Here is a 24,322-nt window from a genome sequence, read left to right on the forward strand (position 1 = left end):
CCTTGCCATCATCTTGGATTCCTTAATAGCATCAACTCAACCTTCACAACATCATTCACATTCATCTCCTTTCCACTCAGGTTGGCTACCACCCTCATTCAGGCCTTCATCACCTCTGGCATAGATTATTGCTTATGCCATGCCACCCATGGACAGGGAAGCCATCCTCCCCCAGTCAATCAGCAGGGTGCCCTGAGGAAAAGACAGGAGCCTGACAGTTGAGATCAACTACTACCACTATCTCAAACACCATCTTGCCTCAGGCTTGGATAAAATCCTAGAATAGTTGCACCCACATGCCACTGACCTTGTTTCTAGCTCATCTCCTGAGGTTATCATCTTAGAAATAAACACTTGCAGAGGTATGACCTGAGAGTGCCTCATGCCTGTAGCACATGCTTCCTTAGTAGATAGACATAGCAGTTAAAGATCCAAACAAAGAAAATTTCCATTTGACCAGTATTTGAAACTATCCATGTTGCCTCCCTTCTAAGAATGCAAGCACCCTGAAAGCAAGAATTACTTTGCTTTTATATTTGTGTCTACAGTGTTTTGCACTAAGTAAGCACTTAATAATTTTTTCATTCATTCATTCATTCATTCATCATTCATTCAATAGCTTCCTAACTGATGTCCCTACTTGAAGACTCTACCTTGTCCAACATATCCTCCAGTAAACTGCCAAAATAGTTTTCCTGAAGCACAAGTCTGACCATGAATAATAAAGTGTTTATTAAATATTTAAAAGGCCCATTCAATAAACTGCCGTGGCCCCCTAGGATCAATAGATCAAAGAGAAATTTTTTTTTAGGCATATAAAGCTCTTTACAAATTGGCTCCCATCTGCTTTTCCAGATGTTTTAAATTTAATTTTTTACATTTAAATTTTTTTATTTTTTATTTAAAATTTTATTAATTTTTTTAAAAATTTGCTTATTTATTACATTAAAATACCCAGTTAATTCATAGAGATGGCATCATTTAACAAAAATATGTATGTATGTATATATATATAAAACTATGTCTTATTTCTCTTTATCACTTCTTTCTTTGGAGGTGGACATTTTTCAAACAATATTTCTGTTTTGGTATATAATGTTCTCTTGGTTCTGGCCATTTTACTTTTTCATAATTTCAGGTAGATCTTTCCATGCTTTCCCCAAATTAACCTGCTCATCATTTCTTACAGCAAAGTAGCATTCCATCATAATCATATGCCACAATTTATTTAGCCATTTCCCAGTTGATAGGTTCAATTTCCAGTTCTTTGCCACCACAAAAAGAACTGCTATAAATATTTTAGAACGGATAGATTCTTTTCCTTTTTTCCTGATCACCTATTATTCTCTGATAAACACACTTCAGTCCAATTTACCCAGATCCAGCCTATATAACTGGTCAGTGGACTGTAAGCTCCTCTTAGACTGGATCTTTTATTTTCGTCTTTGTTTTCCCTTTCTATGCCTTGCTGTTCCTCACATAGAACACTCCCTACCTTTGCAAAGGCTTTTTAGAGCACCCTAGTCCCTTTCAGCTCAGCTCAAATACTATCTTCTATAATTTCTTGATTTTCCCAGCAGCTAGTGCCTCTCTCACCTTCCCCAAATAACCTTGTATTAATTTTGTTGGTTTTTATTACATATGTCCTTTTTTTGTTCATTTTGCTAGGATGTTCCATTTCTGACTGTTCTCAGTGTCTAGAATCATGTAGGCACTTAAAAGCTTGCTGACTAAATTAGATTTTATGATCAAGCCTGGAAACACTAAAATCATTTCTAGCATCATTTATAATAAAAAAAAAATTTTGTGTTTGTTTCCAAACAAACTTTGGGAATAGAACCTATGTGGGAGGCCAGCTGGATTCAATTTTGCCTGTGGAAAGAAATCGCCAACTCGGTCCTGGTCTTTGGTATCACCCAGAAAAGACAATGATTACAAATGAGGGGCAATGGAGTCAAGGGACACAGATATATACCCTAGCTCTAACACTGTTTAATCTTGGTCAAATTACTTTGCTTCTAGGGGCCTGTTTTCCCATCTGTAAAAAGAAGGGTGCAGGCCCAATAATCTCTAAGATTTCTTTTTTAACTCTATGACTTCAAGTAAATAAAATACATAGAATACTCCAGATATTATAGTAAGCCTGGATTCCCAAAGTTACTATGTTTTGGCACAATTGTATAAATAGAGTCTTTTTTTTTTTAAATATAAACCCTTACCTTCCGTCTTGGAGTCAATACTGTGTATTGGCTCCAAGGCAGAAGAGTGGTAAGGGCTAGGCAATGGGGGTCAAGTGACTTGCCCAGGGTCACACAGCTGGGAAGTGCTTGAGGTCAGATTTGAACCTAGGACCTCCCATCTCTAGGCCTAGCTCTCAATCCACTGAGCTACCCAGCTGCCCCCTTAAATAGAGTCTTTTAAAAAAAATTAAAGAAAAGATATGAAGACGACTTTTGGGGCAAAATTTATCACCTAATCAGCTTTTCTTGCTGTAGGTAAGGATGTAGGCTGAGGGACAACCTTTAAAACTAAAATATTTAAGTTATATTTCTGAACTCAGAGATATTGTGAACCACATAACTCAATTTTGTTTATTATTTTGTATGCTAAAACATCACTTCTTGGACTTTCTCAAACATAAGTAGGGAAAAAAATATAAGCAAGAAGGATGTTGCCAATGATACTGATTTCTAAAAAAGCCAGTGTACCAATATATAAGTGTAATAACATTTAAAAAATTATTCATCTACTGAACTCTACTGATGTGAATATATTTCAGATTTGTTTATATATATGTATATATATATATATGTAAATATATATATAATTTCTTCAAACGACTATAATTCTCAAAGTATGTTCCATGGAGTCTTGGGAATCCCTGAGATCATTTTAAGAGGGTCACATGGTCAAAACTATTTTTATAATAACACTAAACATTATTTGCTCATTAAAATGATTCCTTTTCCAAATACATTGTGATGAAGACTGGGAATTTCTTCACATACTTCAGTCAAAACAATCTATGAATCTCAATAAATTTAAATAGATGAATGCAGAAGCAGATATGAAAATTTAGCTGTCTTCTATTAAGCTAGTCATTAGATTTGCAAAAATATGTAAAACAATGCCATTCCTTTCACCATATTTTTGTTGTTTGGAAAAACAAAACATTTATCATAAATATGTTAACATGTAATGGATTTATTGTAATTGTTTAAAACAAATTAATAATTTTTTAATCTGTCAGCTTAATTTCCAAGATAGTAAATGTCAATAGATATAATCCACACCAACAAAAGCTCTTTGGGGTCCTCAATTTTCAAGAGTATATGGGGAAGGGGGAGGCAGCTAGGTGGCTCAAAAGTCACTTAATTCCCATTGCCTAGGCCTTACCCACTCTTTTGCTTTGGAACCAATATTTAGTATTGATTCTAAAATGGAAGGTAAGGGTTATTTTTTTTTAAGAATGTATACTTTTCACCCTCTCCCCTCTCCCTTTAAGTGATTCTAAAGCAGAAAAAAATAATAAAATTATTTATTAACTTATCTTGGGATGATGATCTGGTACTTGGCTTCCCCAATTGAGGCTCTCTAGGTGGGTAGAATATAGCAAAAATCTGTTCTCTTGTGCCTTTGAACTACATTTCCCAGGAGCCCACTGACTTCCTGTTGTTATGTGTTGACATAGACAGAGGGATAAATTTGGTGCAGTTCCTGGTCTCACTCTCTTTGCTTCCTGTCAGCAATTGTGATGGAGTGGGGTTTTTGAACAGGTAGATTAGCCATGGGCACATGATTCTATTTTGTTACCTTGTTATTTTGTCACTTCTAGTGATCATTAGCAAATTTTACAAAATATAATATTTTATGTTATTATACATTAATCTATTTTTTATACCTTGGGTAGCCTTTGAGAACCCAAGGATGTGGAAAGGCATTGGAAGAAGACTGGTGCATAGAAAATAATGGTAGTCTTTCACAGTTCCCAAGAGAGCTTTAGGATCATAGAAGCATACATTTAGAACTAGAATCTTAGAAATCTTTGAGTATAATTTCTTCATTTTACATATGAGAAACTGAGTCACTGTGAAGGCAGAGTGATTTGTCCAAAGTCATACAGGTAATCAGTGTCTGAAAATGGATTTGTAGTTAGGGTTTCCTGACTCCAAATCCAAGTAGATAACCACACACACATACCACAATGATACCTCAGATGAAACAAACAAACAAACATCATTTTGATAATGTTTTATCTATGACAAGGGCCAGGGCAGTCAGATCTCTCCGTGTGTCTCAGAAGCAGGAAAAAGGCAAGTGAGATCATGAGACACCTTTCTAACAATAAGCTTTTACAAATCATCCATTCCTTTTCAGGAAGAATGTATAAAGTTGTTCTTCTAAGGCAGAAAAAGAAACTTGGAACAGGAATGAACTTTAAAGACCCTGTTAGCAATTCTACATAAGACAAGCATTTTAATAGGCATTCTTTGAATAATGCAGAATACAGATAGAAGAACCATGATGATTTTCCCCCAACTTACCCACTCCAAGTTGTGAGATGGAGGTAGAAGTCAAAACTAGTAGGTAAAGTAGAAGGTAAACTTCATAAGGACAAAGCCTGTTTCAAAATAGAGCTAGAAGGGACCTTAATGACTGAGAAGTTCAATTCTTTTCATGATGAGTAAATCCCTTTTAAAATATCTATGCTAAATGGATATTTATTTTGCTTAAAAAGTTATGTGTCAGGGAAATTGGTGCCTCAAAAAATCCCCCCATCCCTATTTAGGATAATTCCAATTTTTATCAATTTCTTCTTTATTTTTCCCTCTCACAACTCGGGTTATTTGTGCCCTTTGGGGCCACAAAGAATAAATCTGTCTTTATTCACTCATATATAAAAAATCCTTCAAATATTTGAAGATAGTTATCATATCTCCTCTATGGTTAGATTCTCTGGGCCTCAGTTTTCTGCCATTATTTCTTGATCTATATAACATTCTAGATATATACAGTGGATAAAATAACTGCTTTTGATAGTCGAATAACAAAATGTTGGGATGTAAAATCATCCTCTATAGGTTCCCTAAGAGCAATTTATGTAAACTTCACTGGTGGACAAGATGACAAAAATGATCTATACCTAATTCTGTTCCTACATGATTTTGATTTCCACAATAATTTGAAAGTTTTTCATTCCACATAGCATGGCAATCATAAGTATTTGCAGTGGTGACATCTATTAAAAACATTGTTTTTAATTTTTATGAAATAATGTTGCAACAGAGCCATTCAGAACACCAGTTAAGTCAGTGAAAATTCTCTGGTTCAGTACAATTTATAGGTTCATTTTCCCAAGATATTTTAAGGTTTGGAGTGCTAATATGACAATTTGCTAACTGTCAATCCATGAATGAAAACAAACATCTGATGTATCATTCTTACCAACAGGACATGTCTTGCAAAGTATTCAGGAAGAATATTATTTTTAAAGCCTAAGAATTATATAGCTGGCTCTGTCTCCTTCCACAATAAACACTGATCACTAGATCTAGACTCCTTAAGCATAACCCTTTGTAATTTCTCATGGCTCTGAGCTGATTTGACATCATAAAACCCCTCTGTTTCCACCAACAAATCCATATGATTCAGCCATTTGTTTTAACTGATGGCTAGGTTCCTGTGGATGTTGCTCACATGGAGTTCCTTTCAATTTTACCCTTGGATCTTCATCAAGTTATAGTTTCAAACCATAGGTAAGTCACTTTTGAAAAATCCAAAAATGTCAGTCTTTACTTAGCAAAGTGATGTCTGCTCATTCCAACGATTGTCTATAGATTTTTAAAATCTTTATATGTTCTTTGTCATTATTATTTGAGCCTTCACCATTCTAACAGTTTGATATGGAAAGGAAGGAGAATGCTACTTGTACTTTAGGATAGAAGGCAACTGGAAACTCCGAAGATTAATCTGTCACTGGTCATTGGTCTACCCTTGAATTTTCCATTTGGTCCTCTCTGATAGACCCTGCCTGAGGCAGGCACCATGGCCATCTGTCCCCAATTCTAGCTTCATCCTTGAAATGTTCTTTTTGTTACTGCTTGAAGCACTCAGGCCGTACTAATCCATGCAATAACATCTTAGACAGATCTACTGTGACAGAATCATAGAATTTCAGAGAGGGAAGAGAGCTTCCCACTTCAATAACACATTCAATCCCAACATCTGTATTTCCATCAAATGAACCTTGTATTTATCCTTTGGGAACATCACAGGGCTGAACATAACAACAAAACAATTGACCAATGTGTTATAGTCATAGAACACTGAAGTTGGATGGTTCCCTGGGACTGGTATTTTACCATTTGGAAGTCCTAAAAACAGCCCCCAAACACATTGTTAACTATATGATTAAAATGGATCCAGAGGGTAGCTGCTATGTGGCTCAGTGGATTGAGAGTCAGACTCAGAGATGGCAGGTTGTAGGTTCAAATCTGGCCTCAGACACTTTTTTGCTTTGTGATCCTGTGCAAGTCATTTAACTCCCATAACTAGCCCTTACCATTCTTCTGCATTGGAACCAATATACAGGATTGATTCTGAGATGGAAGGTAAGAGTTAGTTTTTTTTTTTTTAAATGAATCCAGAGGCCTGGACTTACCGGCTGCAAAGTATCTTCTTGCCTCCTGTTTTGACTCTGCCGATTGATAAAGGACCGTGTTGAGAGCTTGTAGTGATTCAACAAGCAGATGATCACCACGACCATCACTGTGATCACAACAATGATGATGATGATCTGGACAAACTCCAGTTCAGCTGAGAAAGAGAAGGAATAGGAACACTTTAACAAAACTCTTCCTTTTTTTTTGTCTGCCCAGATGCTGTCTTAAAAAATGTTTCTCTTCTTAAAATGTGTTGATATGATATAAAACCAGAACTTTGTACCAAATTCAAACCTTTTAATGTTTCAATATGAGAAGTAGCACAGGGTTGTGGAAGGATCTCTGAACTTGGCCCAGAATCCTGACTCATTTATTTACTAGCTATTTGACCACAGGAAAACCATTTAACTTCTCCAAATCTCAGTTCTTTCATCTATAAAATGGGGATAATAATATTTGTGCTATCAACTTCATTAGGTTGTTTTGACGGAAACATTTTGTAAAACTGCAAGTGCCCTACAACTATGAATTGGTGTTAATTATACATTGAGTTTCTAGAAGCAGAGATAGATCTTAGTGCAGGGGTTCTTAACCTTTTTTGTATTAATGGACCACTTTGGCAGTCAAGTGTAGACTATAGATCCCTTCTCAGAATAACTTTTTAAAGAATTATAATTGAAGGAAATGCTAAATATTAGTGAAATTATTGAAAATAAAGATACATTTTTTCTAAATTCACAGACTACCTAAAATCTAAGAGTTATCAAGTCTATCATCAAAAGACTATATAGTCTTGAAGAATGAAAGAAGTACAATCAAGAGAACATCATAAATAGCTATAGATTTAATATTTGAAGAATAACTTATGAATGTTCACCTCCAGAGAATGAACTGAGAAGCAGAAATTAGAAAGACATAATATTTATATTTTGCCTGATGATTCCTTCTGTGGTATGAGGAAGGGAGGACATATATATATATATATATATATTTTTTTTTTTAAGTGCAATAAAAGAGACTATAGTCCTGAAGTCAAGAACCTCTGTTCTAGAAGAAGTCTATCTCAAAGTGATTTCTGGTACTCCACTAAATACATTTATTCTTATTCTTATTCTTATTACCATCATTACCACCAACCATGCTAATTATATTTATTTGTCTACCTGGTGGGGTGGAAGAAAGTCTTAATATTAATTCATTCAGACTTACTCATAAAGCCACTGTGAGATCAGACATGTTAATCAGCACAATTTCCAATATGAAAATTCAAGGTTTGAAAACACTAAATTATTCAAACACCATAAGATGACATTTATCTCAACTAGATAACCTTCTGTTGTATTCTCTGGATGCCATTTTACTTTGCCATATTAAATAAAAGTAGCATGCTCCTTGCGTCTCTCAATTAATCTACCCATCAAGAAGACTTTATTTAAAAGAAAAGTGGGAAGCATTTATTAAGCACCTACTAAATTCTTTAGTATCATAGAATTGCAGAATTTTAAGAGTTGGAAGGGACCTCAGAGGTGACTTAGTCCAGCCCCTTCATGAAAGCAATTCCTACCATAATAGATATGGCAAGTGGTTTCCTCCTACTTTTCCAGTCTTCTTATACTTTTTTTTTACTCTTTACCAGATACTCTGTGATCCAGCTATTTCTCACACATGACATTCCATTTCCCATCTAATTGCCAACATAATGGTTTCCCCTTATATTTCAGATGCTTTCTTCCTCACTTCCATCTCTGGGTTTCTCTTGACTTCTTCAGGACTCAGCTGAGATTCCACCTTCTGCAAGAGTCCTTTTCAAGTACCCCAGCTACAAAGGTCTTCTCCACTAATATTGTTGGTCAGTCATTTTAGGCATGTCTGATTGTTTGTAACCCCACACAGGGTTTTCTTGGCAAAGATGCTGAGGCCGGATTTGAACTCAAAAAGAGGAGTCTTTTTTTTCACTCTAGACATCATGCTGTATCCACTGAACCATCTGGCTACCCCCACTGATAATACCTTCCTTCTATTTTGTATATATCTTTTAAATATCTAGTTATTTACTTTTTGTCCTCTCCATTACAGTGCTTAACAAATGTTTAGGGGCTTTCTGTTCATTCAGTCTCTACATGAAGAACTTCAAGGAGGGGAGTCCCAACTGCCTGTCTAGGTAGTCCATCCCACTTTGGGACAACTCAAATTGTTAGAACATTTTTCCTGACCTCAAGCTGAAGTTGGACTCTTTGCAACTTCTATCTGTTGCTTCTTGGTTCTGCTCTAATCTCTCTTTCATAATAACCTTTCTTTCTTTTTTAAATTTCATTTTTTTATTATCATGCAAAACACACTTCCACATTGGTCATTGTTGTAAGAGCATACTCATATGTAACCAAAACCCCCAAATAAAATCATAAATACACTGATGTGAAAGACAGTATGTTTTGATACTTATCCATTTGAATCCAGCAGTTCTTTCTCTAGAAGTGGATTCCATTCCCCATCATAAATATTTCAGGATTGCCCCAGATCATGCATCACAATAACCGTTAAAATACCTAATAGCACTCACATATTTCATTAATCTTCTCTTCTCTGTGCTAAATATACCTGGTTCCTTCATCCCATCTTTATATGACCTGGACTTATTGCCCTTTACCATCTTGTTTGCACTTTCCTAGATACTTTCCAATAATATATTAATTTATATAAATATTAACATTTACATAAATAGAAATAGTATTCTTAAGTTGTGAAGCTATAACTTAACAAACAGTCCAGATGAAATCTGATAATGGATGGAATGCAGTGGCACTATTACCTCTGTGGGGCAACTAGGTGGTGCAGTAGATAAAAGTGCCATGTCTGGAATCTGGAAGACTCGTCTTCCTCAGTTCAAATTCAGTCTAACCAGCTGTGTGACCTCTGGCAAGTCATTTAACCCTATTTACCTCAGTTACTTCATCTACAAAATGAGCTAGAGAAAGAAATGGTAAACCACTCCAGTATCATTGCCAAGAAAACCCCAAATGGGGTCACAAAGAGTCTGACACGACTAAACAATAACAAATAATAAAATGATATTTATAGCAATTCCCATGTCTAGTTTAGTAATCTTGCCAAGAAAAGAAGGGACATTAGTCCAGCATGACCTGTATTTGATGAAACCATGCTGGGTTTTTGAAATCATCATTTCCCTTTTGAGATGCTCAGCAACCATTTCTTTCATGATATAATTGGGAATTTTCTCAGGAATCAAAGTCAAACTTATCGGCCTATAGCTTGCAGGTTGAGCTCTTCCCTTTTTGTTTTTTGAAAATTTGGACATTTTCTTTTCTTCTATCTTGTGGTATCTCTCTTGTTTTCTATGCTCTTTCAAACATCACCAAGTATCTCACCACTTTTTTGCTAGTTCTTTCAGTATCTAATGATATAATTCACCCAGGCCAGGTGACCTTGGTTTATCAAGGGAACTAGGTGCTCTCTTAACACCTTCCTGTTTATCTTGGGTATGCATTTTTTTATTGGCCATTATTTTGTTCTATCATCTCTGGTACAATAAGTTACTCTCCTTGATTATAGGCTTTCCTACTCAGAAAAAAAGTGAATTCAAGAGAAGATCTGATAAGGTGATTTTAAAAATTCAGCTGGGTCATAAGCTCTGTGTCCCTCAAATGTGAGTTCAGCACAGGGAGGATTGTGCATGATACAAGGGCATCTGAACTGAAGGGCAGTGGAAATGTAAGAGTCAGTAAATGGTTATGTGTCCTGCAACTTCTCTTCCTCAAATATAAGATCCAGTTGACAAGGCTATAACACTTAGGTAGGGAGAAGTAAGCCCCAAGGATGTGAGAGTATAGACCAGACTTCAAGGAATCATCTCCCAGAAGCCTGTCACCTTTCCCATTCTTCAGTGGCATTCTTCTGGTTTGGTGCCTATAAGGCCATCTAGATTTATGCTTTTACAACCTAATCTAAAGGTTATTCAATGATAAATAAGAAGAACTACCCAAATGATCATCTATTCTTAAGGCTGACAAATTGCTTTTCTCACAACAACTCTTTCAGAAGAGCAGAATGAATATAATCATCATCTTCATACTGATAAGGAAAATGAGACACAGAGAGATTAAAGGATTTGCCCAGGGTCACAAAGCTCTAGGTATCTGAGCTGGGATAACTGAAGATTTTACAATATTTATATAACTAAAAGACTGCTGTCACCCATGAGGCAAAGTGGGACTTGGCAAAGGGGAGAATTCGCAAACCCTAAAGTGAGATAAACTAGGTAAAGCACTTTAATCTTTAGAGCATTACAGACATTCCCATGAATATTGTCATTATAACTAAGAGAAGGCAAGCTGGACCAAAATATACCTTGAATGAATTTTGCTTAGTACAAAGTAAGAAACTATGGTGATCCCAGATCAACCTAAATATTCTATCGTGTTTTTTTAAAAAATGGAAAGATTATTTTTATTTAGCAGGAGAAAAGCAGTCAGCTTTAAACAAAATGCTCTGAGGAATTACAAGTCTTTTCTTAAGAAAAATTAATTGCTGTATGGATACTGAAATGGATGAAAGCCATGATTAAGATAATGGCAGCCTGAGTAAAATCTTCAGGTGATTAATTCTCTTCTACTTGGAGGATGTCTTTCTAGGTCACCTTTTCCATACCCATGCATGGAAAACAATGGAAGTAACATTTTATTATTAGCCTTAGTAAAAAAAAAATTCCTTCCTTCCTTCCTTCCTTCCTTCGTTCCTTCCTTCCTTCCTTCCTTCCTTCCTTCCTTCCTTCCTTCCTTCCTTCCTTCCTTCGTTCCTTCCTTCCTTCCTTCTTTCCTTTCTTCCTTCCTTCCTTCTTCTGTTCCTCTCTCCTTGGTATAGGAAACTCCTTCTACCAATGCAGGCCAACACCTTCTGTGTAACTTAGAAGCCTTGTCCAGAGCACTAAAAGGTCAAATCATATAGTCAGTGTCAGAGTCGGAACTCAGTCAGGTCTTCCTGTCACTAAGGTCAACTCTCTATATACAATGCCACATTGCCACTCTCACCATTTATTGTTAATAAAATAATTCACATTTATATATTTTAAGGTTTTCAAAACAAATCCAACAACAATATGACTTATGTGGTCCAAGTATTATTATTCCCATTTTCTCTGATGGATTAAGTGGCCTACCAAAATAACATCTACTATCTTGTCTTTTTCTCTAATTGTTTTGCATGTCTCCTTTTTCTCCCTAATTGAACTCAAAATTTCTCAAATATCTGACACATATCCATTTTCATTTCCCTGCTGTTTCCTCTCAAAGTGCTGAACGTATAATGGACCTTCAATAAATACTTGCTAATTGATTGACTCACTACAGAGTTTTTCCTTGCAAGAACTTTTTTGTTTCCACTTTTTAGTGTTTTACTTCAGATCCCTAATTATTTCAGTGAATAGGAGGAAGGAAGAAGAGGTAGAGAAAATGGAAAACCTTAGTTCTAAGAGGTGCTACCAACTGAGGAGCAATCAGAAATGAAGAAAAAATTATCAGCAGAATTAAGTCTCACCATGGGAAAACAGGAGTTAATTTGTACTGTTTTATTAACCCACCTGTCTCAATGACAGTATGCAAAGCATACTTGTGAGAAAACATCTATAGGAGGTGTAAGAGGATGTGTAAGGTACATCCCCTCCTGAATAGCTACTATTTCATCTATAGCAGAGCCAGGCAGGGCAAAGAAGCTCCAAAGGGATGGCTGCCTGAAGTGTGAGTGTGTCTTGCCAAGCAGTCCTCATACAAGGAGACAGCCTGGACACAATGGTGGTAACTCAGGCTTCCCGTGAGTTTTAACATGCCTCCTTTTGGCCTTGGGAGCTAGCCTCATGTGGATACAGGTCATCACTATAAATGACTGTGAGTAAAACAGTCGGTCTTAGAGAGAAAGTCAGGCTGATTTAAAAGAATAATAGCCTTTACTTCTCCAATTTCAAATCAAGTGAGATGGCAGAAAGGAACCTGTTTTTTTTTTTGAGGACGTAATTCAAAAGTTGCACAACTAACTTTAAGCCATGAAGGTTTTATGCTCATATGCAATGCCGGGGGCCAGTGTCCTCTCACAGGAGAGACATAATCAAACTTGGGCATTATAGCAAGGAACAGAGATGGGAATATGAACATCATTTTATTGTTCTTTTAGTTGTACATAAAATATGTGAGAATTTGAAATTCAACTGGTCTTATGGCCTTTATGACTCGTAAATGTTACACTAATAAGCATTAGCCAGATAATCAGGACATATAAATTATTCCTTTTGAATAAACAGAGATGAAAATAATGATTCAAATGAGGCATCAGGAGAAGGGCATGGTCTAAAAGGACTAAGAATTCAAACAGGGTCATCCTTAGAATGTAAGACCCTCTTTTCTCTCTCTTCTCCTAATGTCTTCATTCACAGTAAGCCTGGTCTAAATGATCCAAAATTGTCTTGAAGGGGAAACGAAAGGAAGGAAATGCCATACTGTATATACAGTGTATTCTCCTTCCTCTTCTAGAAGAATTGGGAGATTATGGGGATGGAACTGCATTTCCCTGTCTGAAGCCATGACTGGGATTTTGTTTTACTGTTTGTCTTTGCTACAACATTTATTTAAAGGATATAAAAACAAAAGGTACCAATAAAGCTGCTTCAGAACAAAAGAGTGCAAAGCACAGTTTAAGGGGAAGAGTGAGGTAAGCAAGTGTGAGTGTGGGGTATAGTGGTGTGTGTGTGTCTGTCTGTCTGTCTGTATTGGGAAGCACAAAAAGTTTGGGGAGAGGAAGAAGAAGGAGTTATCAGGTAACTAATCCCAATCTTCCTCTGCTCTCTTGCTAGTCACATGCTTGATGCTTTGTTCAAGGAATGCTTTCCACCTCCAGAGAAAGAACTGTTGGAGTCAACTTTATTATCAATGTATTTGTGGTTTTATTTTGGGATCTAGGTTATATACAAGTTTGCTCTTATAATAATGACCAATATGGAAGTGTTTTTTGCATGACAATAAAAATGAAATAAATAAAAATAAATAGCACACTTAAAAATACATATAGATATATGCATTGTTGATTCATTGCCTATTAGATGTCAAATATTGTGATGGGCAGTGCGGATACAGAGTCAAAAACTAAATAGTTCCTGCCTTCAAGGACAACAGCTAGGTGAAACAGTGGATAAAATGTCAGGCCCAAACTCAGAAAGATTCACCCTCCCAAGTTCAAATCTGGTTTCAGAAACTTTATCTTATTTGTCTCAGTTTCCTCATCTGTAAAATGAGCTGGAAAAGGAAATGAAAAAAATCACTCTAGGATCTCTGCCAAGAAAACCCCAAAAGGGGTCACGAAGAGGCTTAAATAACCAAACAACAACAAACCCTCAAGGAGTTTTCATTCTACAGGAAGAGACACATACAGCATGGACATGTAACAGGGGCTTGGGGTGGGAAGAGGCAAGAGCAAGTAAATGGTCAGGAAAGATGTAAAAAGTGGTACCTAACCTGGGTTTTAAAGGAAACTAAGAATTCTAAGAGGGAATGAGAGGACCAAGTATATTCCAGGTATGGAAGCTAAGGCACATCAGCAGATGGAGAGTTGTCTGTGATGAACAGCAAGAAGGCCAGTTTGTCTAGACTGTAGAGTGCCTGAGGGGGAGAAATGCATAATGGATATACTATAATATAATGTATTATTAAACTGGAAAGATAGGAGCCAAACTGTAAAGGCCTATAAATGCCAACAACATGGGCATTTGTATTTTATTCTAGAGGCAATAGGAAATTACTAGAGTTACTGACAAGGAAGTGTCATTATCAGAACTGTGCTTGGGGAATAGTACTTTGGTATCTGTATGAAGGATGGACTGGAGAGGGGGAAAGAGACATTTAGTGGAGAAACCAATTGGGGGTTACTTTGTCTAGAATGATGCAATAAACTCAGTTCCATTTCTAAAATACATATATCTGATGAAATTTTGCATAAATATTTTTCAGAAAGTCTAGCCCTGGAACTGAGAAAACAACTTCAGTCGAGATTGCTAAACTTCATTCCCAACTTCCAAATCACTTTGTATTTAATCTGTGCATTATTTTATTTCTTAAAAAAAACAACAACCCTACCTTCTGTCTTACAATCAATACTGTATATTAGTTCCAAGGCAGAAGAACAATAAGGATTAGGCAATGGGGGTTAAGTGACTTGCTCAGGATCACAAAGTTAGAAAGTGTTGAATAGAGTCTTGAAAATTCCTGATTAATAGTTTATTTCACCAATCACTTTTTAAAAAAAATCTTTAACTTCTGTCTTAGAATTAATACTAAATCAGTTCCAAGGCAGAAGAGCAATAAGGGCCAGACAATGGAAGTTAAGTGCCTTGCCCAGGGTCACGTAGCTAGGAAATGTCTGAGACACGTTTGAAACCAGGACATCCCATCTTTAAGCCTACCACTCTGTCTACTTAGCCACCTGGCTGTCCCTAAATGACAAATTTTTAAAGGACTTTGGAGGAATTTGGATATATATATATATATAATATATATATATGACCCATTTAGGGCCACCCATTTCTTGTTAACCTAACGATCTTGTACTGATATAATTTTTTGTCAAATTCTATCTTCTCCTTCTACCCCCAACATATAAACACGTGTGCTTACTTTCTCCACAATCTGATTTCTGTCTCTTCATTGTTCATAAAGCTGCAGGTTTTTTTTGTTCTTGGAAAACACAAAGATGCCTTCTACAGATTATCAGAAGAAATTTAAGTTTGACGTGCCCTGGAGAGGCATAAACCTGGAAACTTTAATACACTTTGCTTCCAAAGCACCAGGATGGGTAAAAACACTGTACAAGATCGAACACAGTCTTTGTCTAAAGAGTTGACAATCTAAGCAAGAAAAATACCAGCTGAGACCAAGGCTGAGCACATGTACTATGAATCTTATTAATAGTATTTCTTCCATTTGGTCCTCCCTAGTTCTAGTCTTTGAAGCACTCAAATAAGAATTAAAGTGCCTTCAAGAAAAATAAATGTGTTTTCATGAAGGATCTGAAAGAGCAGTAGTTGTTGAAGGCAAAATTCAATGAATGGAACAATTTCAACAATCCACAGAGACCAGAGTAGGCAGAAAGGGAGGAAGTTGGATTTGGAAGAAAAACAAAAAAAGAGAATGTGGAATGCATTGTAAAGGAAGATGAAAAAGGAAGTGACTAGAGGAAGAAAAAAAAACCAAGCCAAGATTAGTAGCCTCAGTTAAAAAAGTAAGAAATATTTCATTAATGACTCATTTTCAAAATCCCAAAGTCTGATATTAAATTCTGAATACGACACACGTGTCAGTTTTCTTCAGGTAGCAATTCTATTAGATAATGACGTCAACCAAAAGTGCCTTGAGGCAGGCCACCCAGAAAGGAATCTAAGGCTAAAGTGAGTGCTTCACACTCCCCCTCAATTTAAAGGGTTGTGGCTCATGATTCTATCATAAATGACTCATTGATATAAAAATGTTGGGAAGTTAAAAATACATCTAGGCTCAAATTTAGAGTAAGGTAGCACAACTACCTAATTTATTACAGTAAAATAGTGATGCTGGTGTTATCATTGCATTTATATACATGGGTTGTCCTCCAAATAGAATTATGGGGATAGAAGAGGAGCTTAGATGATAGCTTGAGCTTTACAGAATCCCAAGAAATGGATTTAGGAGAACTAAAACTTTGTTTTTCCTAAAGGATCATTTTAGTGTGAAGTAATTCTCCTTTTTTCCCTTCATTTTCCCTACATTCATCTTACATCCAATGTTCATTCAAAAACCATTTTGTGTGACTTTGTTTTGCTTGATTATATGTGTTTATACTGGGGTTTTGTTTTCTCTTTAAATTGGGGTTGGGTGGGAGAGAGAAAATAAATACTTTTAAATGGAAAAATAAAGTAAAATAGGAATGAGTATCTTTTATGGGCTAAGCCCTGGGGCAGATAGAAAGTTTGAATAACACCTGTACCTCCCTTTATGAAACTAAAAGGAGATATAACAAGGAGATCATTGTCCAATTAGGAACATTAATACATTTCTTCTTGTTTCTTCTCTGAAACATGGACAAAAATGATCTCTCTTCATAGATTTGAAGACCATTAATCAATCTACCCTCAACTTTCTCTCCTTTACCTTCAACTATTTCAGTTCTCTTAATTTCTCTGACTAAGACCAAATAAGGCATTTTTTCTGACCTAATTATTTTTAAATCTACAGATATAACTTAAGCCCTTACAAACCCTGTAAGATACAGGTCAAAACTTATGGGCCATGACTACTTTCCAACAGCTGTCAGTTTGGGGAAGACATAGTATTCACAATACTACTCATGAAGAATAGTCTATGACCACCACCCAAATATACATTTTCCCTTAATCTGTCAGGTATAATTATGACAACTCGTTTTCCCAATAACTCCTCAGGGAAGGTTAAAAATTATGCTTTTATTATCATATACATGTCTTATACTATCTGAAAGGCCCTTATTTAATTGATGAGAATATGTTTAAAGTCTCCCTCCTTCAAAATCACTCCCCTAATACAGGGGAGCAAAATGTAATTCAATTTAATAAGCAAATAATTGAACATTTCCTATATGCAATGTATAGTTCTAGGTGGGGGCACAATGCTGCGGATAGAATGCAGGGCCTGGCGTCAAGAAAACTCCTCTTCCTGAGTTCAAATCTGACCTCAGACACTTCTTAGCTGTGTGACTCTGGGCAAGGCTCCTAACCCTGTTTGCTCAGTTTCTCATCTATAAAATGATCTAGAGAAGGAAATGGCAAACTACTTCAGTATCTTTGCCAAGAAAGCCCCCAAAGGGGTCAGTAGGAATCCGATATGACTGAAAAACAACAAAACCACAACATTATTCTAGGTGCTAGAGCTCCAAAGACGAAAAGGAAATAATTCATTCCCTCCAGGAGCTTACACTCTTTTGGGATGGAATGGAAAAGTACAACTACACAGGTACAGCCTAAGAAAAATTCAAGAGGAAAAAGGCAAAGATCAGGGAAGGCTCCTTTGAGAAGGTGGTGTTTCAATTGGGCCTTGAAGGGAAATAAGGACTCTGAGAGGCAGACATAAAGAAAGAGTGCGACCCAGACATGGAGAGATCCTACAGGAGATGGAATTTCAGGATATAGAGGGTCTCACTATACCACAAAAGTGAGAGGAAGAGTGATGAAGAGCTAATCTTATGTTTCCCTTATGGTTACTTCCCATAGGTCAGTTAAATATAGTCTCTCTTCTCCTATTTATAAGCAGTGTAACGTGCATCTAAAGATTAAGACCAACAATTTCTCTTGAATTTTTCTATTAAGATGGGAAGGAGGAAGAACATCTTTCAATCTATGCATAGTGTATTAAAGCAAGTTTGTAAACTTTTGGCAAGTTTAAAAATATGACACAAAGTTGGCTTTTTAATGAAAAAATTGCACAACTGTATGGTAGCAGAAAACTTGGTTTGTTCTATGAATTATTCATGAAGTAAAACTTAAAGAATAAGACTTTTAAGAGTTTAATGTATAAAGTATATCTTAAGACTATCTAAGCATACCTTAGTAGCCAATATCTATCTCCCTTTAACTGTTAGCTCCAAAAGATAGAACAATAACCCATTTAACTTGCTAATGCCTAACAGAGCATATTGTTAACTAAGCACAACTTACAGGAAGTGATACAAAGTGAAGTGAGCAGAACCAGAACCTTGTACATAGTAACAACAATAACATGTGATGATCAACTGTGAATGATTTAACTATTATCAAGAAGGCAAGGATCCAGGACAACTCCAAGAGATTCATGATGAAAAAGGCCATCCACCACCACAGAAGGAACTGATGGAGTCTGAATGCAGATTGAAGTATACCATCATTCACTTTATTTCCTTTATGGATTTTTCTCTACTGTAAGCTACATGTGTCTTGCTTTACAACATGACAAATATATGGTAATATATGTACAACCTATATCATAATACCTGACTTCTGGGAGGAGGTATAGCAGGATGCAGGGAAAAAAAAGAATATAACAGATTTTTGGACATAGCTAATGTAAAAATTTCTTTCTTTTGGATAAGTATATTATAATTTATTACGTATTCATAACAAATCATACATATAATATTAAGTTATACATTATTATTAAAATATATAGAGAAAAATAAATATATACAACTATAAGTAATATATAAAATGCTTTTTAAAAAAAGAAAAGAAAAAGAAATGGTATTAGAGAAAAATGAGAATTTGCCTGCAAAATCTTGCCACGATATCCACATCTTTAAGGTATAGAGCCCAAAATTCAACACAATATACTAAGGAAGGTGTCTAGCCAGTACAGGAGAAGATAACTGGTATTACCTATTATCTTATATTACTTTTTTTTTAATCATAGAACCATCTCTGGAGACTAGAAATCCTGGGTTCAAATGTGACCTTAGACACTTCTTAGCTCTGTGATCCTGGGACAAGTCACTTAATCCTACTTGTCCAGCCCTTACCAGATTTCTGCCTTGGAATTGATACTTGCATTGATTCTAAGCCAGAAGGTAAGGTTTTTTTTTTTTATCTAGGATGTATAATGAATATCCCAAATTCTACATGCCCAAAACAGAATTCATCTTTTCTTTCAAATCTATACCTCACCCAAACTTCCCTATCTTGGCTAAAGATGCCACTATCTTTTAATCACCAAGGTTCTCAACCCCTCCACATTCAATATTTCTATCTCTGTTTATATCTGTCACCTTCTTTTTATTCATACGGATCTAGGCTCTCACAATAACCTCCAACAAAGCTGTCCCCACTTCTATCCATCCTATACAGCTGGCAAAATAATTTTCCTAAAGTATAAATCTGACTGTCACTCCTCTACTCAATAAGGTCCAGTGGCTCCCTGTTGCTTTTAAGACAAAATATAAACTTCTCAGTTCTCCTTTAAAGCCCTTCACAACCTAGATCCAACTTACCTTTCCAACCCTATTATATATTATTCCCATTCCTGCCTTTAGTGTCTAGCCAGATTTGACTTCCTGCTATTCCTTATACACATAACATTCCATCTTCCTACACCATGCCTTTGTATACTATCTGTCTCCCATATCTGGAACGCAGCCCTTCCTCACCTCTATTTCTTGGAATTCAGTTTGCTTCAAAACTCAGCTAAGACTCAACTTCTTCATAAGTCCTTTCTTGATTCTTTACCCTGCTCCAGATTCTAGTGCCCTCCCCTCCCCAAATTATATTGCATTTATTTTGCATATATCTGGTATATGATTAATTATGTATTTTTCTCCCCTAAAAGAATGTAAGCTCCTTAAAGGCAGGAACCATTTAATTTTTTCTTTGATCCTATAATTCCTAGCATGTCCCTGATAATAAGAGGTATTTAATAATTTAAAAAAAAATCAATTGACTTTCTTTACACAATAAGGTGCAAATGGAACAATATTCTCATTTTACAAATGGGAGAAGAGGTGACTTGAGTGACATAACATACATAACTCTGATAGCCATTTTTAATTGAATCTAATTAAAGTTCTTAGAGACCTGAAAAAGCTCTAACAAAAAAGATTTCATGTATTGCCAATAATATTGATTACAGATCTTCTAAAATGCAATAATTGCTGGAATTACGTGTAACCAAGTTACTTCCCCATTGTCTTCTTCTCCCATATGTAAAATGAGAATATTATTCCATTTGTACTTTATTGTGTAAAGTAAATCAATCAGTTATAATTGTAGTATCAGATTTACCAAGATCTCAGTATTTTTTCCAAAGGGCAAACTTTGAGATTAGTATCAGAGGATCATGAATTTCAAGATCTTTTCTGAAGGAGTTACAAGTCAAAAGAAACCATCGTTGAGGACCAGAAGGATTTTCTAACAGAACAGTACTGGAAACTATTAAGATTAATCACAAAGCTTTTCAAAATGAATGTAACTATAGAACTTTACTGAATACTTAACACATCACCAGAGTCCTTTCTTATAAAAATCATTAGAATTTTTCTTCTTAATCAGATATTAATTATTAATGTTAATTAATAATTCTAGGAAAAATATAGTAGTAAAAGCAACAAGTCTGTTAACAGTCAATAATAGTTTACCCTAACTTCCCTTTCTCTCTCATTCTCTTTCCACTACACCACTTCCTCTCTGTTATAGTTTTCTTATGTCCCTTCCACTGTTAACTACATTGAACCTGAGAGATACTTCATATCCTCACCCACATCCCTCAGAAATACATCCCTCCTATTAAAAGCTGTACTCAACAACACCAGGGAAAAACACGTGTGTGGTAGTGAGTAATATGATTTTCTAGGAGTTTGAGAGCTCAAGGACTCAATGTTATTAAAAAAACAACAACACCCCAAACTGTGTTTTTTGATGCATAATACCTCCAAAAAGGTATTTTTTGGTAACAGACTCTGGGGAGAATGGAAATGCCTTAAATAAACCTCCCTAAAAAGAACATTTCTTATACAAATAGATTCACAGACACAGCCCCTTCCTGTGTACAAAGTGCCTCTCAAATGCTATCTAGTTCTCACTTTGCTAAAGTCTGTTCTCAGACAGAACTCAAAGAACAAAGCCTCATCAGCATTCATTTTAAAATGTACCTTTTTTCAAAAACAGATCTTTAAATTGAGCATCCTTCAGTGCGGTGGTGTTAAGGTGATCACTGGACATAATCCTGTAGAGGGATCCTCAGTGCAGTCCCCAGGCTTAAAGCATTACTCCTTAGCTTCGGCTTCTAGGCAGTGAGGCAATATCCTCTCCAAGCAGCTCAGAGTTGCACAATTACAGCCAGCTTGGGAGTGGTGGGGGGGGTAGAGACAGAGACAGAGACAGAGACAGAGACAGGCAGAGACAGAGAGACAGAAGGAGAGGGAGAGACAGAGAGACAGAAAGGGGGGCGCAGAGAGAAAGAGGGAGAAAGGGGAGAGAGAGAGAGAGAGAGAGAGAGAGAGAGAGAGAGAGAGAGAGAGAGAGAGAGAGAGAGAGAGAGAGAGAGAGAGAGAGAGAGAGAGAGAGAGAGTCTTTCTCCCTCTTTCTACTGTATCAGCAGGGCCCAACCCAGGTGCTAGACTCAAATGCTGTGGCTCAGACCGCAGACTGTGGCTACCAATTATCAACTGCCATCAACAGAAATCAGCAAGCAATGTGGCAGGAAACTGGTGGTGTCGTAGAAACAGATAACACATCCAGGGCCTCATATCTTCAGACTAACTGAACGCACATTTTAGTTTGCAAAAATACTTATTCTGTATACTATGTTTTTTTGAATTACAAACGTGCACACACACACACATGCACACACACACACACACAGAGACACAAATGACAGGAAAGAATCTAGACGGTTTATCTTTTCCCAGTATGTTCATTTTACGACACTAGAATATCAAACCAGACAAGACAGAGAGAAGGGAATCTATAAACCCCAACAAAAATGTTCCTTCCCTTCATCTCTGCTGGAAGCTTTCAGATTTGAGAAGAAAAAAATGAAAAAGAAATCTTACCAATGCAACAGACATAAACAGGCTTTGCTCTCAAAACCAAAACCAGGGGCACTTAACCACTCATTGTTCTGTATTGTAGATCCAGTTCGGAGTGCGCCATTCCAAGTTCAAAACAGTCTCACTCACTCGAGTCAAATCTGTCTGATATTCTTGTTCTTTCTGTTTCTGCCTTTCCCAGAAGTCTAACTGATGGGAGTAGCTTACACATGCTCTTCTGAGCTCTGCATTGGAGACTGTCGATGTCATAACCACAGGAGGAAACAATTTCACAGTCTCTCTCTCTCTCTCTCTCTCTCTCTCTGTCTTTCTCTCATTATACACACACACACACACACACACACACACACACACACACACACACACACACACAGAAAGAGAGAGAGAGAGAGAGAGAGAGAGAGAGAGAAACCTTTCTCTTTTGTCCTCTCTTCCCTCACATCCAGACGTACTGTATGTTCACCCCAATAGCTCAACTCAGGAAAATCCTTTTAAGAATTCTTAAGTGTTCTCTTTTGCTATGAGTAACCCTTTCCTTAGCTAAATGCACTCAGGCTTGTTTTCAGTTGAAATAAAAAGGCACAGAAATATAGCAGGCACCCACTAGAAAAACCCAAATTAAAAAAAAAATAAACAGAGAGATTTCTCAAGACTAAGTACTCATGTTTAGATTGATTTTACCTAAACACACTTCCTCCCTCTCCCTGACCCCAAGTGAGCACCATTTTGTTTCTTGTGTGTATATAGCATCTTTTGAGCATTCTGACATCCTGAAATTCTATGGAGATACTTATAAAACAAGCTGCCAGTCTGTCACAGCAGTTTTCAGAGAAAATCATGGGGTGACCATAGTGAAAAGGGCAGAGTGTCATGGTCATACTAAAAAGAAAATGCATCAGTCATAGTGGAGCTCTGTGCCTAGCAAAGCCTTTAGTTAGCCCTTCAGGATTTTTTTGCTCTTTCTCTATTTAGGGCAAAGAGAAATGGCATGTGACATGTTAGCCATAACAATAGTTTTGTTATAGGAGGAGTTGTCAAAGCAAAGTTAAAGTTTGTATATGTTACCATCCAGTGTCAGAAATGCAGCCAATTACGTCAGCAAGCAGCCACTGCTGTCAGTGTCCCAAATACATCATCTGGGGAATGACAACAGTGTCTGGGCACTGATGTCACTGCTTGCATTCAACTTGGCTAGAATATATATGCTTTCTTGTGCTGAAGTTATTTTCCAAAAAGGGGGAAAGCCTTTTCAAATTTGGACCAGAAAACTCCACTAGGATTTTTCTAAGGGGCTATATTGGCATACAGGAAATAAGAGAGCCATAAAGATTTCTGCTTCCAATTTCAGAGCGGATACATATTTTCAAATGCCAGTCAAGTCAGTGTTATCTATCCTTGTACAGTTTTCAAGTAAAAATGATACTCTTGTTCTGCTTTGGCTTGTCTTTTTTAGTGGTTATTGTCTTAATTCTTCTCCACTTATAGGTAAAATAGTCTAAAATGATATTGAATTTTTGAGCAGCCATATCATAGTAATATCTCATATTTAACATGATACCAAATAAAAGCTTACCTTACCTTCTATCTTAGAACTGATATTATCAGTTCCAAAGTTCAGAAGAGCAGTAAGAGCTAGGCAATAGGGGTTAAGTGACTTGCCCAGTGTCACACAGCTAACATCTAAGATCAGATTAAAACTCAGGACCTCCTGTCTCTAGGCCTGACTCTATATCCACTGAGTCATCAAGCTGCCCCAGAATTATACCCTTTTCATGAGGCAATATGGTTTGGTAGAGACAATGTTAAACATAAGAGTCAGGAGAGTGAAGGTTCATTCTGCCATGATACATAAACTCTCACTAGGCAAGTCAATTTAACTTTTCTGTGCCTCAGTTTCCTCATGTATGTATACTGGGGACAATGATATTTAACTACCTCTCTTTTAGAACTATTTATGAGGAAAGCACTTTCTAAATCTCAAATTTCTATACAAACATAAGTTATTATTAATATTTTTCTTGTGGCTTATTATTAAGCCAGGTTTCCCCCTCTCATATTTATATAGTTACTTTTAAACTACTGTGTAGAGC

The 24,322-nt window shown here is 36.4% G+C and overlaps 1 protein-coding gene across 16 annotated transcripts in view; it reads right to left on the bottom strand.

Moving 5' to 3' along the window:
• The window catches only part of LDLRAD4 (low density lipoprotein receptor class A domain containing 4), a 637,530-nt gene that overhangs the window by 44,191 nt on the left and 569,017 nt on the right, over positions 1–24,322 (bottom strand). For 15 of the 16 annotated variants that reach the window (XM_056820769.1, XM_056820774.1, XM_056820777.1 and 12 more), the window contains one exon: positions 6,662–6,816. In XM_056820769.1, the coding sequence (XP_056676747.1) occupies positions 6,662–6,816 (155 nt within the window). Of the gene's footprint in view, positions 1–6,661; positions 6,817–21,332; positions 21,630–24,322 lie in introns of those variants that run through there. The other variant, XM_007487758.3, reaches the window with a different exon arrangement.

The sequence above is a fragment of the Monodelphis domestica genome, chromosome 3, assembly GCF_027887165.1.
Source record: "Monodelphis domestica isolate mMonDom1 chromosome 3, mMonDom1.pri, whole genome shotgun sequence".
NCBI lineage: Eukaryota > Metazoa > Chordata > Mammalia > Didelphimorphia > Didelphidae > Monodelphis > Monodelphis domestica.